The sequence below is a fragment of the Epinephelus fuscoguttatus genome, linkage group LG23 (genome assembly GCF_011397635.1).
Source record: "Epinephelus fuscoguttatus linkage group LG23, E.fuscoguttatus.final_Chr_v1".
NCBI classification, from domain to species: Eukaryota; Metazoa; Chordata; class Actinopteri; order Perciformes; family Serranidae; genus Epinephelus; species Epinephelus fuscoguttatus.
The window spans coordinates 17,171,119-17,187,415 of NC_064774.1; the positions used below are offsets into that span (position 1 = coordinate 17,171,119).

General features: G+C 39.0%; 2 protein-coding genes across 4 annotated transcripts in view; both read right to left on the reverse strand.

Annotated features, from left to right (window-relative positions):
* LOC125883629 (solute carrier family 12 member 6-like) overlaps positions 1-2,890 on the reverse strand; it is a 40,527-nt gene extending 37,637 nt beyond the window's left edge. For 2 of the 3 annotated variants that reach the window (XM_049568068.1, XM_049568066.1), the window contains exon 1: positions 2,747-2,890. The gene's annotated coding sequence lies outside the window, so the exon portion shown is untranslated. Of the gene's footprint in view, positions 1-1,991; positions 2,704-2,746 lie in introns of those variants that run through there. The other variant, XM_049568067.1, reaches the window with a different exon arrangement.
* A 1,062-nt stretch (positions 2,891-3,952) lies between these two features.
* nop10 (NOP10 ribonucleoprotein homolog (yeast)) lies at positions 3,953-7,496 on the reverse strand. The gene is made up of 2 exons (XM_049568168.1): positions 7,276-7,496; positions 3,953-4,396 (listed from the first exon to the last, which is right to left on the reverse strand). Exons 1-2 carry the CDS (start codon positions 7,327-7,329, stop codon positions 4,256-4,258), a joined length of 195 nt encoding a protein of 64 aa, XP_049424125.1. The 5' UTR covers positions 7,330-7,496; the 3' UTR covers positions 3,953-4,255.
* Between the last annotated feature and the right edge of the window lie 8,801 nt (positions 7,497-16,297).

Sequence of the window (16,297 nt, forward strand, 5' to 3'; positions counted from 1 at the left end):
AGAATGTCTGAAAAGCGGATTAGGTTGGCTAAATAGGGATGTTTACCTTAGGCTTTTATGTTGGAATATGGTTATTACAGTTCATCTACATTTCGCCAACAGGTGAGTGCAAATATTCGTAAAATTCAGTGGTAAATTCAGAGGTTTGTAACACCAGAAGTCTTAATAGAGAAGAGCTTCACATTTTCGGACAAAAAGACATTAAAAGACTTAATATTTGTGGCGATTAAGACCTCACAAATTCAAAATTTGGACTATTTAATGAGTTCTAAGGCCCCTATTTCAAAGGACCTACAGACCTCCTGTTTCCTGGTGAAGGATCTGCCGATAACAGTCACTTCAAGTCCGCCTGTGTGCTCTAAAGGCAACAAATGCAGGCTTCAACATGCCCCTCTATATGACAAAAGGTCACTAAAAACTGGGCGCTCTGAATATCACACCCTTTATTGATTTTATTCATGTTCAGTCTCCTTTAACTTTCATGTATCTTGTAATGAATTAACCTAGCTACATTTTTGACAGGATTATTATTCTTTCACAACAATATCTCTCTGAATGAAGTTGTAAAACAATAACCAGTATGAACCACCACACTGTCGGTCCATGTGCCTCGCAGGTGCAAAGTCAACCACGCAATGCACCCCTTCGTCTTGGGGAAGAAAGTGACAAGACAGGTGGGTACAACGGAGCTGTTGTTTTAGCTCAGTTCATAATTTAATTATTAAAAGGAGAGCGGTTCCAACCGGTTGTGCCAGTAGCTGCTGGCTGTTTCCTCTCGCTCTGCATGCAGAGGCACAGCACATTTTCCAGTTTTATAATGCTCCCTGCCTCACGCGCTTTGTCCGTCCACACTCGGGATGGACAGGAGGCGAGACGGCCGGATAAAGGGAGCAGTGACACTCGTCTTTCCCGTTCAACTGGAAAAGCTCGTTGGGAATGGGGGGGGGGTATTTTCACAAACTTCCACTCAGGTTTGGGCGACTCAGTGGGGGAGCAGAGGCCTATCCCAGCATGCATTGTGTAAAGAGGCTGTGAAACACCCTGGAGATGTTATTAGTCTAGACAAACACATTCACACCTACGGGCAATTTAGGAGCCTCCAATACAACTCAATGGTCTTTAGACTGAGCTGGACACATGCAAATCTCCCCACTCTTGTTATCTCCTCCCAAACATCTCCACTCTGTAACACACTGTTCCAGCCACACAAACCTGGTGATACATCTAGGCGCATTTTCCCATGGTGTGTTATCAATACCTTGGCACAGATATCGCAACACATGTGACACATGAGGCAAGGGTGTTTCCTTTTTTAACTGCACACATTTGCTCCCTCCTCCTCGTGTGCTAATACAGACGTGATTACTATAAAACCTCAAGTTTCCTCTTTCTGTCTATTGTTGGTGTAAGCAGGACTAATCCAGCTTGAAAGCTTCTGAACATTTTGTTCTTTTTTATGGCCATTCAGCACTGACTTTTGCTTTTTTGATTTAAGATGTTTTTTTTGCATGCTGGAGGGTTGTTTTGCTGCTCGGTTACACAAATGTCACACTTGTCTTTTTGCATATTGCAGAGCACCAAATTAGCAGGAGAGGTGGTGCTGTAGTTCCAAAGTGGTCAAGTGTAGTTCCCTAACACCTTAAACAACTTCCTTTGGAGGATGTGAAATTAATATGTGAGCTGAAACTCATATCACCTTGCACAAAAATATACATATTGTTAGAAAAGGATGTTTCCTGTTTCTTAAAGGGTGTTTTAAGGGTGTGTGTTGCATAATTTCTGACTTTTTATCTGAGTTTTATGATGAGTAAATGGTTGTAATGCAGCTGTTATTTCACATTAAGTTACAGGTTTTTCAGCATATGCATCAGACAGTTAATCAGCAGCCCTTAACTCAAAATACCGCACCACAGCACCAGTATAAACCCCAAAATACTGTCGCAGTTATTATGTATAACAAAAGTCAAAACAAGGAGATGATGCAGTCTTACCTAGCTGTCAATGCTGTCACGAGTAGTCACGTTAATTCAGCTGTAATCAATATGACCCAGAGGGACACACATATAGCCAAACACGCCTTCATTCATTAGGATAAACATCCCCTTAATTAGTCCCGAGCAGCAACTTAAGCAAAGCCCCGCTGATAGTGATCCTCGCTTGCTAACTGCCACTCAGTTGCCACTGTAAGCCAATTAAGCTAGCCATAATAATTCTGGCTTGAACCGGTCAGTAAACACCTCCCGATATTAATACAGGCACAGGAGCTGACGTTGTTGTCGTTATAATCAAATTGGGAGTAAATGTTTCGACTTGAGCGTGGAGCATTTTCACGTGAGGGGGAATGCGGCATCTGTCTGGAGCTGCGGTTTCAGGGTTCAGCTCAGAAACGCATTTGAAACCGGCTAAAATCACAGAGTCGCGCAGTTGATATGGGGTAAACTGGTGGAGTAATTAGCCTGTTATTAGTGAAGTTGTGGTTTCCGTGCTAATAAAGCGTCACGTAATGGATAGCGGCAAGCCAGGCGCTGAGCCATCACTTGGGTAGCTGTAGGTACCCGGGGGTTGTGTCGGGTGAGGTGGTCTCGGGCGCTTCGCTCCAGTCGGTGCAGCTAGCCGAAGCTAACGTTAGCCAGAGGCTAGCCATGCTGCTGATAAACTCCGCGGACCTCCAGCTATTTCACTGACAGCGACAAACCGCCCACTGAAAAATGTCAAACCGTACACGTTAGTCACATAAAGCGCATACCTGGCTCAAGTTCCCGTTAAAGGACGCTTCCACCATATGGCTGTTTTCAGTTACATCTGGGAAAATTTGGCTCCTCTCCCAGGTTTTCTCGGCACTTTTTTTTGTCCAACCGACCCAACAAAAAAACATTCGAGCGCGTTTGGCTCGTCCTATTTCACTTGCCGTCGTTCCAACGGCCGGCGCATGCGCGATGACGAACAAGCGGCCGACGCTGGTGGTAGATGTAGTCTTTAAAGGTTGGACAATGATAAGCTCGGTTTTAACAGCTTTCTAGTGCTTCTTGCTTTGAATTTATCTCTTAAATTCAATAATATATTATAAATAATTGTAATAATGATGACGTTACTGCCAGTTTGAATAGAAATATGAGAGTAAAGCGGATTAATGGTACAAAGTAGTGTCACCCCTGGTATATGTACTTGAGCATCTCCGTTTTATCCTACATTATAGTTGTGCTCCGCTACATTTATCTTGCAGCTGTATTATAAAACATTTTTAAAAAGTGTAGCCTGTGATTAGCTTACAAAATACAATTTTAAGTGCCCCCCCAAAAAATGTCACTTACACATTTTTGCATCAGTGTTTACAATCCAATAACGTGATATATCATCATATATGAGTCCCTGTGGACATTTTGTAGCAGAAGTAGTACATAAATTGATGATTCTTTAAATATATTTTTGCTGCTGATAATTCTGTACTTTGACTTAAGTAGGGTTTTTTTTACAGTGGTGTTTTAGTTTACTAAAAAAAATTGAGTAGCCTACTTCTTCCACCAAGTTAATGTGTATGTGTAGTTCCTTAAATCCTGTGAGTAAATTCTTTATTTTACTCCATCGGGGGAATTTTTCAGAAGTCAACATTGATCGGAACATATGCAGGATATAAAATATAACAGCAGCATTCCCCCCGTTATCATAAAAATCTAATTATGACATCTTTTGCAGTGCATGTTACCACAAAAATATGTAATACAAAACTTGGAGGCGTTCTGTAATTTGTGTATTTCTTAAGGAGACTTAAATGGGTTGAAATGTAGTGACTGTGAAGGCCGTGACATATGATTCACACTGTTGTCATGGGCTACTCATAAAACTGTTCACTACGCCCGCATGCTTTGTATGAAAGCATCTGCATTTTTAATGTTTATACAGTTTCTATTCTTTAATCTGTCATCCAGCTGGATTTATGCACACACACAAACCATTATAAACCATTATCAAAACATTTATTCAGCATTAAAACAAAATGATCCCATTATCCTTAAATGAATACCAACAAATAGCAGTAATAAAAAGAAGACCCATAATATCATCAACAGCTGATGACCATTAACTGAGCATTAACAGCCCCATACATTTGGGTGAAACTGAGGACAAGTCCTGGTCGCACGTTCACAAGTTGTGATCCTGAATGTGTTGTTTGACTTTCTGCTTTACAGTCCCATCTTCGCCTTCATCCCTCCATCCATCCCTCCATCTCTCGCCTCCATCTCTCCACTTCTCTCTCTCACAGGACAGGTCTGGGCTGCTGGGTGAGCAGAAGGCCGAAGCGTTTCTTCACTACCACCCGGTGTCGGGAGAACTTGTCATCTGGGGAGAAGCGAGCCGGGTGGGCTGAGCTGGTGGGCTGCCCATCAGGACTAATCTTCTGTTGGTGACGAAGAAGGAAAGAGAAAAGAAAACACTTGATTTCAGCGCTTGGAGAACATTTTAAAGTCTTTTTAGGCAACAACAGATCAACAAAACCACTTTGTGGTGTTAAAGGTCCAGTTTGTAGGATTTACGGGGATATATTTGCAGATATGGAATAAAATAAGTGTGTTTTCTTAAGTGTATAATCACCTGAAAATACGACTCATCATGTTTTAATTACCTTAGAATGAGCCGTTTATATCTACATAGGGAGCGGGCCCTCATCTTCAGAGATTTCCATGTTTCTACAGTAGCCCAGAATGGACAAACCAAACACTAGCTCTAGATAGGACCATTCATGTTTTCATGTCTGCCACCATAGTTAGCAGCCCCTTTGTGAGGAGCGTGTCAGGAAAAAAGACTGATTTTTAATGTGAAAATGCTTCATTTGGAGTTTTTGCCAGTTTAAATAACCCAGTCCATTTTTATTTTTTTGGAGAGGAAGCAATCTCTTTGGATAATTTGGCTCCTGGTTAAAAAAAAAAACTCCTAGATGTCTGGATCTCAAATTATCAGAGAAAAAGGTGAGCACACATTTGCAGGTGCTAGGCTAGAGATCTATCTCCAACATGCTGAACAGTGTTGTAGAAACAGGTTTAAAATCACTTGGTGTTTAGGAGAGGAAGAGACTTCTCTGGATAATTCAGCTGATGGCATAAACCTCCTGAACAATGATCACTGAAGGAATTCTAACCAGGAGAAGTTTTAGCTGGTTGCAATCTGCAGTCCTCACCACCAGGTGTCTCTAAATCCCCCTAAATCGTACACACTGTTCCTTTAGTAAGTAAAAGGGTGTAAAGGGTGCAACATAAATGAATGTTGAATGACATGTTCTTTTGCTGAATATTTATCTGTTATGTTATTATATTTTATGTTACTTTATTCCTTATCTCGTTGACTTTTTTATTCTGCTGTTATTTTCTCTATCTTTTGCCTGTGTCTTAAAAGGTATCTATCGATAACATATAATTATTATTATGTACTATTTGTATATTGTAGGGCTGCAAGTATAAATTTTATTAGAATTAAGTCTGTCCGGAATTCTCTTGATTAACTCATTAGCCCCTTTTACACTGCCAGATTTCCAGCGAATGTTGGGCCGTTTTGCCGGCAAGCTGCCAGCGTTTAGACACACAGAGCCGGATTGGCGAGTTGATCCGAGGTGCCCAATTTTCCGCCTCGTAGGGTAGTCATATTGGCAGAACCTTTTTGGTTTAAAAAGACCGAGGTGGCCTTCCGCCATGGCAGGGGCTGTTGAAGACTTGTGGGAGGAGCTGTTGATGACGCCGCATGTGCGAGCCACTGGCGGCAGTTAAACAGGAAACAGCTGATAGCAGGAATTAGCGAGCAGCTAGTAGCAAGAGGGAAACGCAAACCTGACAGACACTGTAAAGATGAGCAACTGGGGAGACAAGGAATTGCGCGCCCTCCTTGTCCTCGCAAACAAAGAGGCCATTAACCGTCAGATGACAGGGACGGTGAAGGACGGGCCAATTTATGAATCGCCAAAGGACTGACCAGCCGCGGCTTCCCTCCCACATCACTGTTCACGTCACACACTGAGCTACACGTTTTGTTACTTGCTCACGCCCCCCATTGCCCCGAAAAAGGCGCATTCTGTATAAACAAAAGTAGGTAGGTGGCATTTTGCTGCACTCCCTGATTTTGTTTTTATACTGCCAATGCTGAAAAAAGACTGATTGGGATTTCCTGCAAATTTGCACAATTCCTGTTTAAAAAGGGCTACTAATAATTTATTATATAAATCTTGAGAAAATAGCCACATGTGCCTTTCACAAACTCTTCAAATCCCTTTTTTCCCCCAAATTTTATTTATTTATTTAATTTTTGAAGACCAACAGGCCAAAACCCCAAAATAGTTTATTTAAAATGACATAAAACAAAGAAAAAACTGCTAGAAACACAGAATGTTTGGCATTTTTGCCCGACAATTGATTCAAACAACTAACTGATTACAGTAAAATATGTTATCGATGAAGTGTATCAGTCAACAATTTGTTTCTGCTCTCGTGTTGTTCTGTAATTACAATAACTTACTCTGCATGTAATAACTTCCATTTAAGTCTGTAATGTAGCAATAAATTATATGCCAAGCTTGTGTGTGTGTATGTTGTGTTAATTATGACAACTTCAACATCTGACTTCAAAGTTTTTGTGATGTTTGCAATGTGAGTCTTTATTTCAGTCATAGTCGTTTGCCTCAACTCTAAAACCATGTGAGAAATCCTTATGTGATGGCATGAAGAAGAATCTGATTATAAGATGATTACAAAGTACAGGATGCTGTGGAGATATCAATGTATTCCCAGAGCCTATCATCTTTATATCATGGCACTGACATATGTAGCATGTTTTACAGATTATATGACAAGCAGCTTTTTTTTAATAAAGCTAAACATGGTTTCTGTCAGCTTGTAGTGTCTATTTATATGAATGTTTAGACATGCAAACAAAATTAAAATAACTTTCAGTTGCAACCCGACTATTCTGTCAGCTTTGGCTCATTTCATTTAATACTTTTTACCTTATTAAAGACAACACTGTCTGAGGATATCGCTTATGATAAGCTTTAAAAGCCCTCTTACCGTTTTATTCACGTTTGTGTTTGATTTTAACAAGATAGCTAGCTGCTAGCTGACTAGCTAATCTCAAAATAACGTGTATCAACGTTCATTTAAAGCTCGAGGAATGAGTTTTATTTCTTCAAATAAGAACCAGAGCATATTTAAACTGAGGTGAAACTACTTTACAAAGGAAGTAAACTGTATTAAAACAGAGTAAAGTTGGAGGAAGTAAACACATGGCTAACGTTACCTTCAAAGTGTAGACTCTGTCTCCGTTCTCATTCAGGTAAAACTGCAGAAACATCTCGACGATAACTTGTTTTAAAGCTTCAAAATATGTCGACGAGGTTGTTTTATAGCGACAAAATCACACAAGTTGCAAGCAACACGCTTTTTTTCCTTCTGAAATCCACGTGCAGCGGAGTTTCTCCTCCCTCAGAGCAAAGCGGATATCCGGTGTAGAGTTCAGGGCGCTCGGCATCCTGGGAAATTGTGTTTTATAATATAACAGCGTGTTAAACGCCACAAACGGAAATTTCCAAGTTGTATGTGAGACAAATAAAACGCTTTTGATTGTGAGGGTTTGTTCTTGAGTTTGGAAATAGAAGTTATTAACCAAAACTCCACTTTCTGGAGCTTTCAGTCACATGTGTGGTCTTCACCGGGATGAAGTTTGCCCAGTTGCTATGGAGGTGGTCAGTTGTCATCACGTGACCTACGTATGGAGCTTTTCACACGTAATATTATATTTAAAAAACAGCCTATAATATTTTTATTTTTAATATAAGCAGAATTCTCTAAAATGCATTTTTAAAATTTTTATCTACGCAACAAAACAGTAAAAAAAAAAAAAAGTGACAATTAAATATCACCTGGCACATCAATAACTTTCATCATTACAACCACATGTGCATTTTGTGCCACTTCATACATTAAAAGCATAGGAGTAAATAAGTTAAATAATAAGAAGTTAGCTTCCTGAACACAAACATGAGAATAAAAAAAAATGGTTGCCATTTGAATCAGTGCACACACTTTAAAATACAGGAGCAATACTGTAAAAAATAAATAAATAATTATATTTTTAAACAGAAGTAGATTTTCACTGACAAGTCTGTATGATGTTTAAATGTTAACATGAACAGAACTTTCAGGTGTAAGAAAACAAATCAGCCTGAGTCCAGTTTATGTTGATTTTCAAACTTACAGCAGATGCAAACTGATTGTACTGACTGAGGAATAATCAGCACCTACATGAATGGTAAGCACTATGAAAATATTTGACTGCCTTACAATGTGTAGCTCCTATTTGTCTCTGATAGTTAAAATAATAGTTTATGGACAGAGTTACAGAGCTGTCATTTGGCATCGAAGGTTTGCAGAAGTGTTGACATAAGTGTGACTTGTTGGTGACAGGCACCTGCATACAATGTTTTAGTAGCTTATGTAGTGTAAATGTCATTTAATGGAAACTATTCATTCTGTCAATCATTTAAAAACTGTTTAAATCAAGACATATGACAAATACTGTATAAATCAGGGACAATATGAGCCTGATGACTCCAGAATCTCACAGAAAGCACGTGTGCTCGACAGTGAGAGCAGATAAACTAAACTATTCATCATGATGAAGACCCAGGAGCCACGACATTAAAGTTTATTGTTATAGCCTTGAAATTAACACAGTAATCTGACAAAACAATCCCAGCTGTCAGTAGCCTAACTAATAGCTTTTTTTTTTTAGATTTCTATCTCATCACAGTCGGTTTAGCTTCACAGTATAGTATCACAATAATGTATCAATACACACATGCCGAGTATTGATATTTTATCTTATAAATTATTAATTCAAATTAAACGTTTGGTAGCCTAGAATAATAAAATAATTTGCAGTTCAGTAAATTTATTTTGCTGCAATAAAAATGACTGAAGTGAGATGAACAAACCGAAAACTTTATCTTATTACATGAAACAGGTGCTGACAATTTGTTTTCTTAGTTTGCAGTCAAAATATGGTCATAAATTGCAACATGTCGCAATATTTGTTATTGCAAAACATTAAAAATTGCAGTAATATTATATCATGACCTTAGTATTGTGATAACATCATACCAGGGGGGTGACTCCCACCCCTCGTTTTAGTCGTTAACTACACAGAAAAATGGCAAAAAATAATCTAGCTACTGGAATCACCATGCAAATATGAATGTAGTTAAACTGCCAGCGAGCTACTGCAAAATGTAGTTACACTACTAGTTTAATTACATGAAGCTCACGACTCCCTAACACTTTATTTTTTTGACTTTTCTGTTCAATAATAGAGTTACTTTGAATCCTGAACAAATTGGTTTGACTTCTTTAGGAAAAAATGGGGGAAAAGGCAAGAAATGTTCCATAAATTGCAGGAAATAAATAAAACTGTGACAAGAAAATGACCGAAAAATTGTAAAAAGAAAAAAAAAAAGTAAATTAACTTAACTTAAATGAGCTTAAATCATTTAACTTTTAAAATTATGTCACGGAAAATAAATATAATAAATAAATATGAATAAATAAATAAATGAATAGAAATTAGAAATAGAAAATAGAAAAAAATAGAAAATAAACAAATGAATAAAAAATAGAAACTAAATATGTATTCAATAATATTCAATATTAAATAAATATGTATTCAATTTAATGTCGAGATCTTTTTTTAAAGGAAATGTTCTTTTCTTTTTTTGCTTATTTTCACAATTTTCTTGTTTGGTTTTGTTCTTTTTTGTTTTAACTTTGCTTAACTTTTCTCATGTAGTTTCTTACTTTGAAACCTGAAGCGACATCACTTTTCCTGCTGCTTTCAGCCACGTTTCACAAGTATTTACTGTAAACCTTTGAACCTTTAAGCAAATTGGTGCAATTTCCTCCAATAACTTGGTAAAAAAAAAATGTCCCACAAATTGCAAAAAAAAAAATAGATTTAGAAAATTATTCAAAAGGGGAAAAAAAATAAAAAGTTAAAGAAAATTTAATATTATCATTATGACACATTTGAAATTATGGCACAGAATTATTATAATTTTAAGCCTTTTTTTAAAAATGATTTTCTTGTTTTTAATTTGACCAATTTCTTGCAAATATTTGGGCCATTTCTTCTTTTGTTGCTCATTACCTTCTCCCCATGTTCCTGAAAGAAATGAAGCCAGTTTGCTCAGGTTTCAAACGGTGAAACATGTCCTGCAGGTGTGGTTTGGTCAGTCCTTCAGCTGATTTCGGTCACAGCTGATTTTTGGTTCAATTTGCTAGATTTTTCTCCCAGTAGCTCTCAGGCAGTTAAAAGAAACCCTTTATTTTCTTGCCCTGAAGCAAACTGAGCTCACTCTGAGCAGCTGCTCTGGTGATTGCAGAGAGGATAGTATTATGAAATACTCTGAAACACTGCCGGAGCTTTGAAGACATTTTAAATAAACATACGGTTCTCACATGTGGTTTGTGTCATGATGTCTTTGCTGTTGGAGCTGCTGGGATTAATATCTCACTTTCCTCTGACAGCTTCAAGCCGCAGACGTACGGAGATTAAGGATGTTTCCCAGCCTGAGATCTCTAAATGACAGAGAAGAGCCTGATTGCACTCAGTCGGGATCCGTGTCCTTATCTAATTTCTCCCCACATTATCACCTACTGCTTTCCACTTCACAAGAGGAAGTAGACCTTCACTCGCTGTCAGAGACGTGCTGTGAAATCATCAGCCGAGTAGAACAGATTTCATCAGGACCTCATCTCATGACGTATGAATCTGTGTTGATGAGAGTTGCAGAGATGCCCCAGTGGAGCGCTGATCAAAGAGAAGACACCTCATGGACACTCTGGGACTTAAACCAGCAATGTGTGCAGCATGTGATCCCGAGCCTGATCCAACCCCATGTCCTGAATGTCCTGCCAGGTGTTTGTCCCTCTCTGCCCAGCCTCCAGACTTCACCCCTCCTACGAGACCTCATAGTCGCCCCTTGGTTTCCACAAGACTCCTGCTGGCTCAACATGAGCCCCATCACCTCCACGCCGAACTCCAGCTTTGCTTTTTGTCCCAGTAATTGGGTTCCCATCAGCAGCCTGACAGAGTTCTTCCACAGCAGTTCACTTCCTTGTTCTCAGCTCCTCATGCCTGAGGTTCGTCCCAGCTGGTGCGTGTGTCCACTGGCAGTGCCCGTCCAGCAGCCCTGGAGTCCAGACCTGTGAGGGACACACAGCAGACTACATTATAGTGCATTTACAAACACTTGTGATACTGTATCTGACTTCATTATCTTGACCCCAGGGTCTGGAGAACGGCTCAGCAGGTCATTGAATCAGGAGGGCAGATTCAAGAGCAGGCCAAGTCAGAAGGTCAGAGATCAAGGATTTGTATAGATTGGCAAGGAGGGGACATGGAGGTCAATTTTTAGCCAGGACCACCACTTTACTCCAGAGGATGAACCCCTCTGACTTTAACCCTTTGAAACCTGAGTAAATGGCCTTGATTTCAATGAGCAACTCAAGAAATGGCCTGAAAATCAGTAAGATTTTAAAGTTACAGGAAGTAACTCTATTAACGAAGAAATTACCTGAGAATAAGCCAAAAAAGAAAAGTTAAAAAAAGAACAAAAGCAGACAAGAAACTAATGTGAAAATAAGCAAAAAAGAAAAGAAAATTTCCTTTAAAAAATCTAGAAATTAAATTGAATATGTATTTATTGGATATTGAATATTATTGAATACATATTTATTTTATATTTATTTTTTCTATTTTTTTCTATTTTCTATTTATTTATTTATTTATTGAATTCATATTTATTTATTATATTTATTTTCTGTTACATAATTTTAAAAGTTAAATAATTTAAGCTAATTTAAGTTTTGTTTAATTAATCTATTTACTTTTTTTTTCTTTTTACAATTTTTTGGTCATTTTCTTGTCACCGTTTTACTTATTTCCTGCAATTTGTGGAACAGTTCTTGCCTTTTTTCCACCATTTTTTCCTAAAGAAGTCAAACCATTTTGTTCAGGATTCAAAGTAACTCTATTAACTAAGGAACTGCACCCAAAGTAATCCAAAAAGAAAAGTAAAAAAGAACAAAAACAAACAAGAAAACTACAATTAAGCAAATAGAAATTATCCGAAAAAAAAAAAATCCAAAAAAGAACAACAAACTCAGCAAAAAATTAAGCAAAAATAAGTGAGGAGGACACCATTAATGTTTACATCTCGTACTTTCACATCCATGAGTAGATGCACTCTTCCTTCTGCACGGTGATACAGTTGGCAGGTGTAGTTCGGTAGAAAGAAAATAATTCCTACATGAAACAGCTCACAACAAGGTCTGTGGATTATCGTGAGTAACCAGGTCATGATTTCTGTAAAGAGACATTGCTGTTGAGTTTTTCAAATGTATTTTTCCGGAGCTTTGAGCACCACAAGCTGAGTGCCATCTAGTTACATTATATTCAAGAGAAGTCAGACATCTCTATGGCCGTTATCGCCAACACTCGGTAACTCACACCAAAACAATTTAGATTGACAAACAGCACTACAGACAGGAGGAAAATATGTATTTTTAAATCCTGAGGTCCCTTTAACATAACTGCTAAAAATTAGCATCTTAGCACTGTAACTATGCGTGTACGCAAATGAAAATGGTTGTAACTGATGTTTTGTGCCTATTATCTACCTTTTTTAAAATCCTTTTACTGTCTTTCCAATAGAAGAACATCAGAAGAATTACACAACCAACAGGGATAGACTACAAGGAAACAATGAATATGATATATGGGATATGGGATCTCTACTCTGTTTGGACGAAGAATCACTGGCAGAACTCGCCTATGAGGAGTACATGATGATCTTGGACTCCATCAGTCCCAAGGTCGGCTACTATTTTTCAAAGATAAAATATGGGGGAAAAAGATGATTACTTTTAGAAACACATGTAGGAGATAGATAACTTCATCGTCCATTTACTAAATGTTTTCAAAGGTACCAAAAATTTAAATGTTTTGTAAATTTGTATACACTGGAAATCTTACGGATTATAGGCTACCATGGAACAAAACTGTCCAAAATAATGTCTTTACTGCAAAACTAATGCACTGTTATCACCCAAATCTTTGTTCTGGCTTCCCTCAGATCCAGGAGAGCGTGAAGGTCGAACAAAATGAAAATGTGGAAGATAAAGAGATGAGACCAGAGATAGAAAGTGGCCCCTTTTTTGAATATCTGGATGAACTGTGCAATGATGAGGAGTTTGTCAGAGATGTAAGTTATCAGTGGCATTAACAGGATATGTCAACTGTTATTCCATCAATATGTTTGTTGCATTTTCAAGCATTTCGTTAACTTACATACGTTGAATCACACTGCAACAGGATCTCATTTCGAAGTCTTGGAAATCCAGTGCTTGGGCAGCATCAGAAACCAATAGAAAATAGCGTCCATTAACATTGGCATGATATCCGGCCGGTTGCAGTTGTAGTTTAACGCTGCCCGGTGGAAAATGTGGTGGGACAAGAACGAAAGTTAAGGTGGCCAAAGTCCAACTGGGGCGGGCGAGAGGGTAAAACAAACACAGACTTTCACCCTAGAGAGCGGTGTTTGTGTCTTGTAAGATCCTTAAGCCAAACCCTGTTCTTTTTTCCTGAACCTAACCACGTGTGCTCGTTGTTGAAGGAAAAACAAACGTCAATTCATGAGTAACTACTGTGTATTAAGTGAAAGAAAATGTCTTATTCTCACTGCATCTCAATCGCTGCTCATCTCCGTCCCTCAGGTGGAGCTGATACTGGACACAGACTACCTGGACTCCCTTCTTTCTACAGACCCAGAGCCCAGTGACCTTCTTGCACTGGAGAAACGACAAGAGGTGATAACACAATAGTCATCACTGTAAATGTTGTGTTTTGTTGCCTTGTGAGCAGGAGGTTGATCCAGGACTAGAAGATCAAGCTAATTTCAGCATTTTAAAAATACTAATGTGAGTTCTGTTTTTGCAGATGACGTTTCAGGAGCATCAGCGTTCTGCGGACGCCAATATCAGTCCAGTAAGTGACGTCACATTTCCCATCTGTTGCCAGCTACTCATGTCATTATAGGGGTGAGGGGTCAAAAGCAAATAATCAGCTCTATGTTTTAATATCTCACTGTTGGATGAAAAGATACTAAATATTCCTCTTAAGGACTATGTTAATAACTTTATCTAATCCCTACCTAGTGTCTACAAGACTTGTAAAAAACTTTTGGAAGCCTGAACTCTGACACCCTTTCACATCTAAATACAATGTGACAATGTTTTAATCATTCATTATATGAAAATATTAGGGATCTTGCAGGGTCGCTATTTGCAAGACTACAACTAGATTCTTTTCTGAGATGATTTAGTGGAAAATGGTACCAAACTTCATCATATTGAGAATATCCTTGTCAATTTGGCATCAGTATAATCCAGATGGATAAATTGTATTAACATACAAACGCTACATTATGGATTTTGTCACCTTAACTTGCTACCAGTCTCCGTTGGTTTAGTGGGAGTAGAACGTGGGAATGAGAGTCAAACGACTTCAAAAATTAAGATTCCTCACTAAAATAAGTGCTGATTGGTGGATCAGATACACCAAATTAAAAACTGACTCTTGCTCGCTCCACAGCTCTACCAGTTTGTCCTCCTTTTCCACAGTACAACAGAACCAAGACTTGTTCACGTTCTTGCGCCTCCCTTGAGTCCCCTTCGTGTTTACCATCTACCTGGTTTGCTGCTTCCTGTCTAGTGTTGCAGCAGTTCTTCAATATTTGCATAAGCTTAGACTTACAATATTAAACATGTTCGATTTTGTTGGAACATCAAGACAAGAAAAAGACTGACTTAAGACAGCTTGGACTGAGTTTTATGACCACCAGATTTAATTCTAACATTGGAAAATGTGTCTGCGACAGTGAAAGTCATTCGGTGTAGAATACAGGGTTTTGGGATGTGGCTCAAATTAATGAATAAAATAATAGCTCAGCCTCTGTTTATTGGAGATTGCTTTTTAACTCTGTCCCTCAAAAGCTCCCCAAATTTATGAAAGTGAAATTAAAAACTGCTGTAGTGTCTCTTTAATTTCTTCTTTCTCTCAGTTGGGGTCGACACCAAACACAGAGTCGCTGCCTCTTTTACAAGAGGTAATATAATAACAAGATTTTTGTAGCCGTGACTTGTTGCTGTGTTATAACGGATAAAAAGGCCAATAAAGTAATTTCTTATTTTGTTTTTCTCTTGGTAAACAGCTCATGGATATGATCCAGCAGCAGCTATCATGTCGACCTCCTGCCAACTTCAACTGCATTACTATTGTAACTGAAGAAATACCCCTGGCGACTTTGCTTGTTGAGGAACCTGCGCTGCTCCCAAGAGCTCAAGCACCCATTTTGGATCCTCTGGGCTCACAGTCTGACACAAATCCAAACTACGATGGACTTCTGAGAAATATAGGACCAACAGAAGATTGGACTCGATGTTCTCCCCTCCTCACCTTAATCCCTCTTGATGAACCACTGCCAACCGATAACCCTGTTAATGCCACATCTCCTCTGTATCCCAACGGCTCCCTGATGGACTGCATTATTTCGTCTCTGCGGTTGCTTGCGGATACCTCCCCAAATACCAGCCTTGCCTCTGATTTCGAGGCCAGAGACAATTATGCGTTGGTAATAGAACTTGCAGCCACAGAGGATGAATCAAAAGATGCCTCAACATCCCTCCCAGACCTTGGGAACACACAGTCAGCTCAGACGTCCCAAAAACTTCAGGAAGGACCTCTATCTGAGAATTCTCTTGCCTTTGAGTCCCGCTCAACCTCCAGTGATTCAGGGTCAAAAAAGGACCCTCGTACCACTGTCCTCAAGGATCCTGCACCTAGTTTCAGAGCCGATTCGTTGGCTGCCACCTCACCAAAGTCAGCCGGCCGTCCAGGTCTGAGTGTCCCGGCTTTGAAAGCACCTCTTGAGGAACAATGTTGCCCCCAAAACATCAACTCTTGCCTGGAGGCAATTCCTGTGACAGCCGATTCATCCTTTGTGGCAGATTCCCATGCAGACCCTTGTGATATCCCAGTTGATGGCGATTCATCAGCTTCGGTGTCAGGAAAACTGACAGTAGAGCCACCAAAAGATTTGCAAGTGTCCAAAGTGTTAGCATCCTCTGAACTTGGGGCAGGACAGCAAGGTGAAATGCAGCGAAAAGACATTGCGATGCAAAAGCAAACAGTTACTAAAGCAAGAGAA

Excerpts from the sequence above, each read along its gene's own strand:
- nop10 (XM_049568168.1), bottom strand. The coding sequence starts at position 7,329 with ATGTTTCTGCAGTTTTACCTGAATGAGAACGGAGACAGAGTCTACACT. Across the intron at positions 4,397-7,275 it reads ACAGAGTCTACACTTTGAAG|AAGATTAGTCCTGATGGGCA; the intron begins GTAACGTTAGCC and ends CGTCACCAACAG.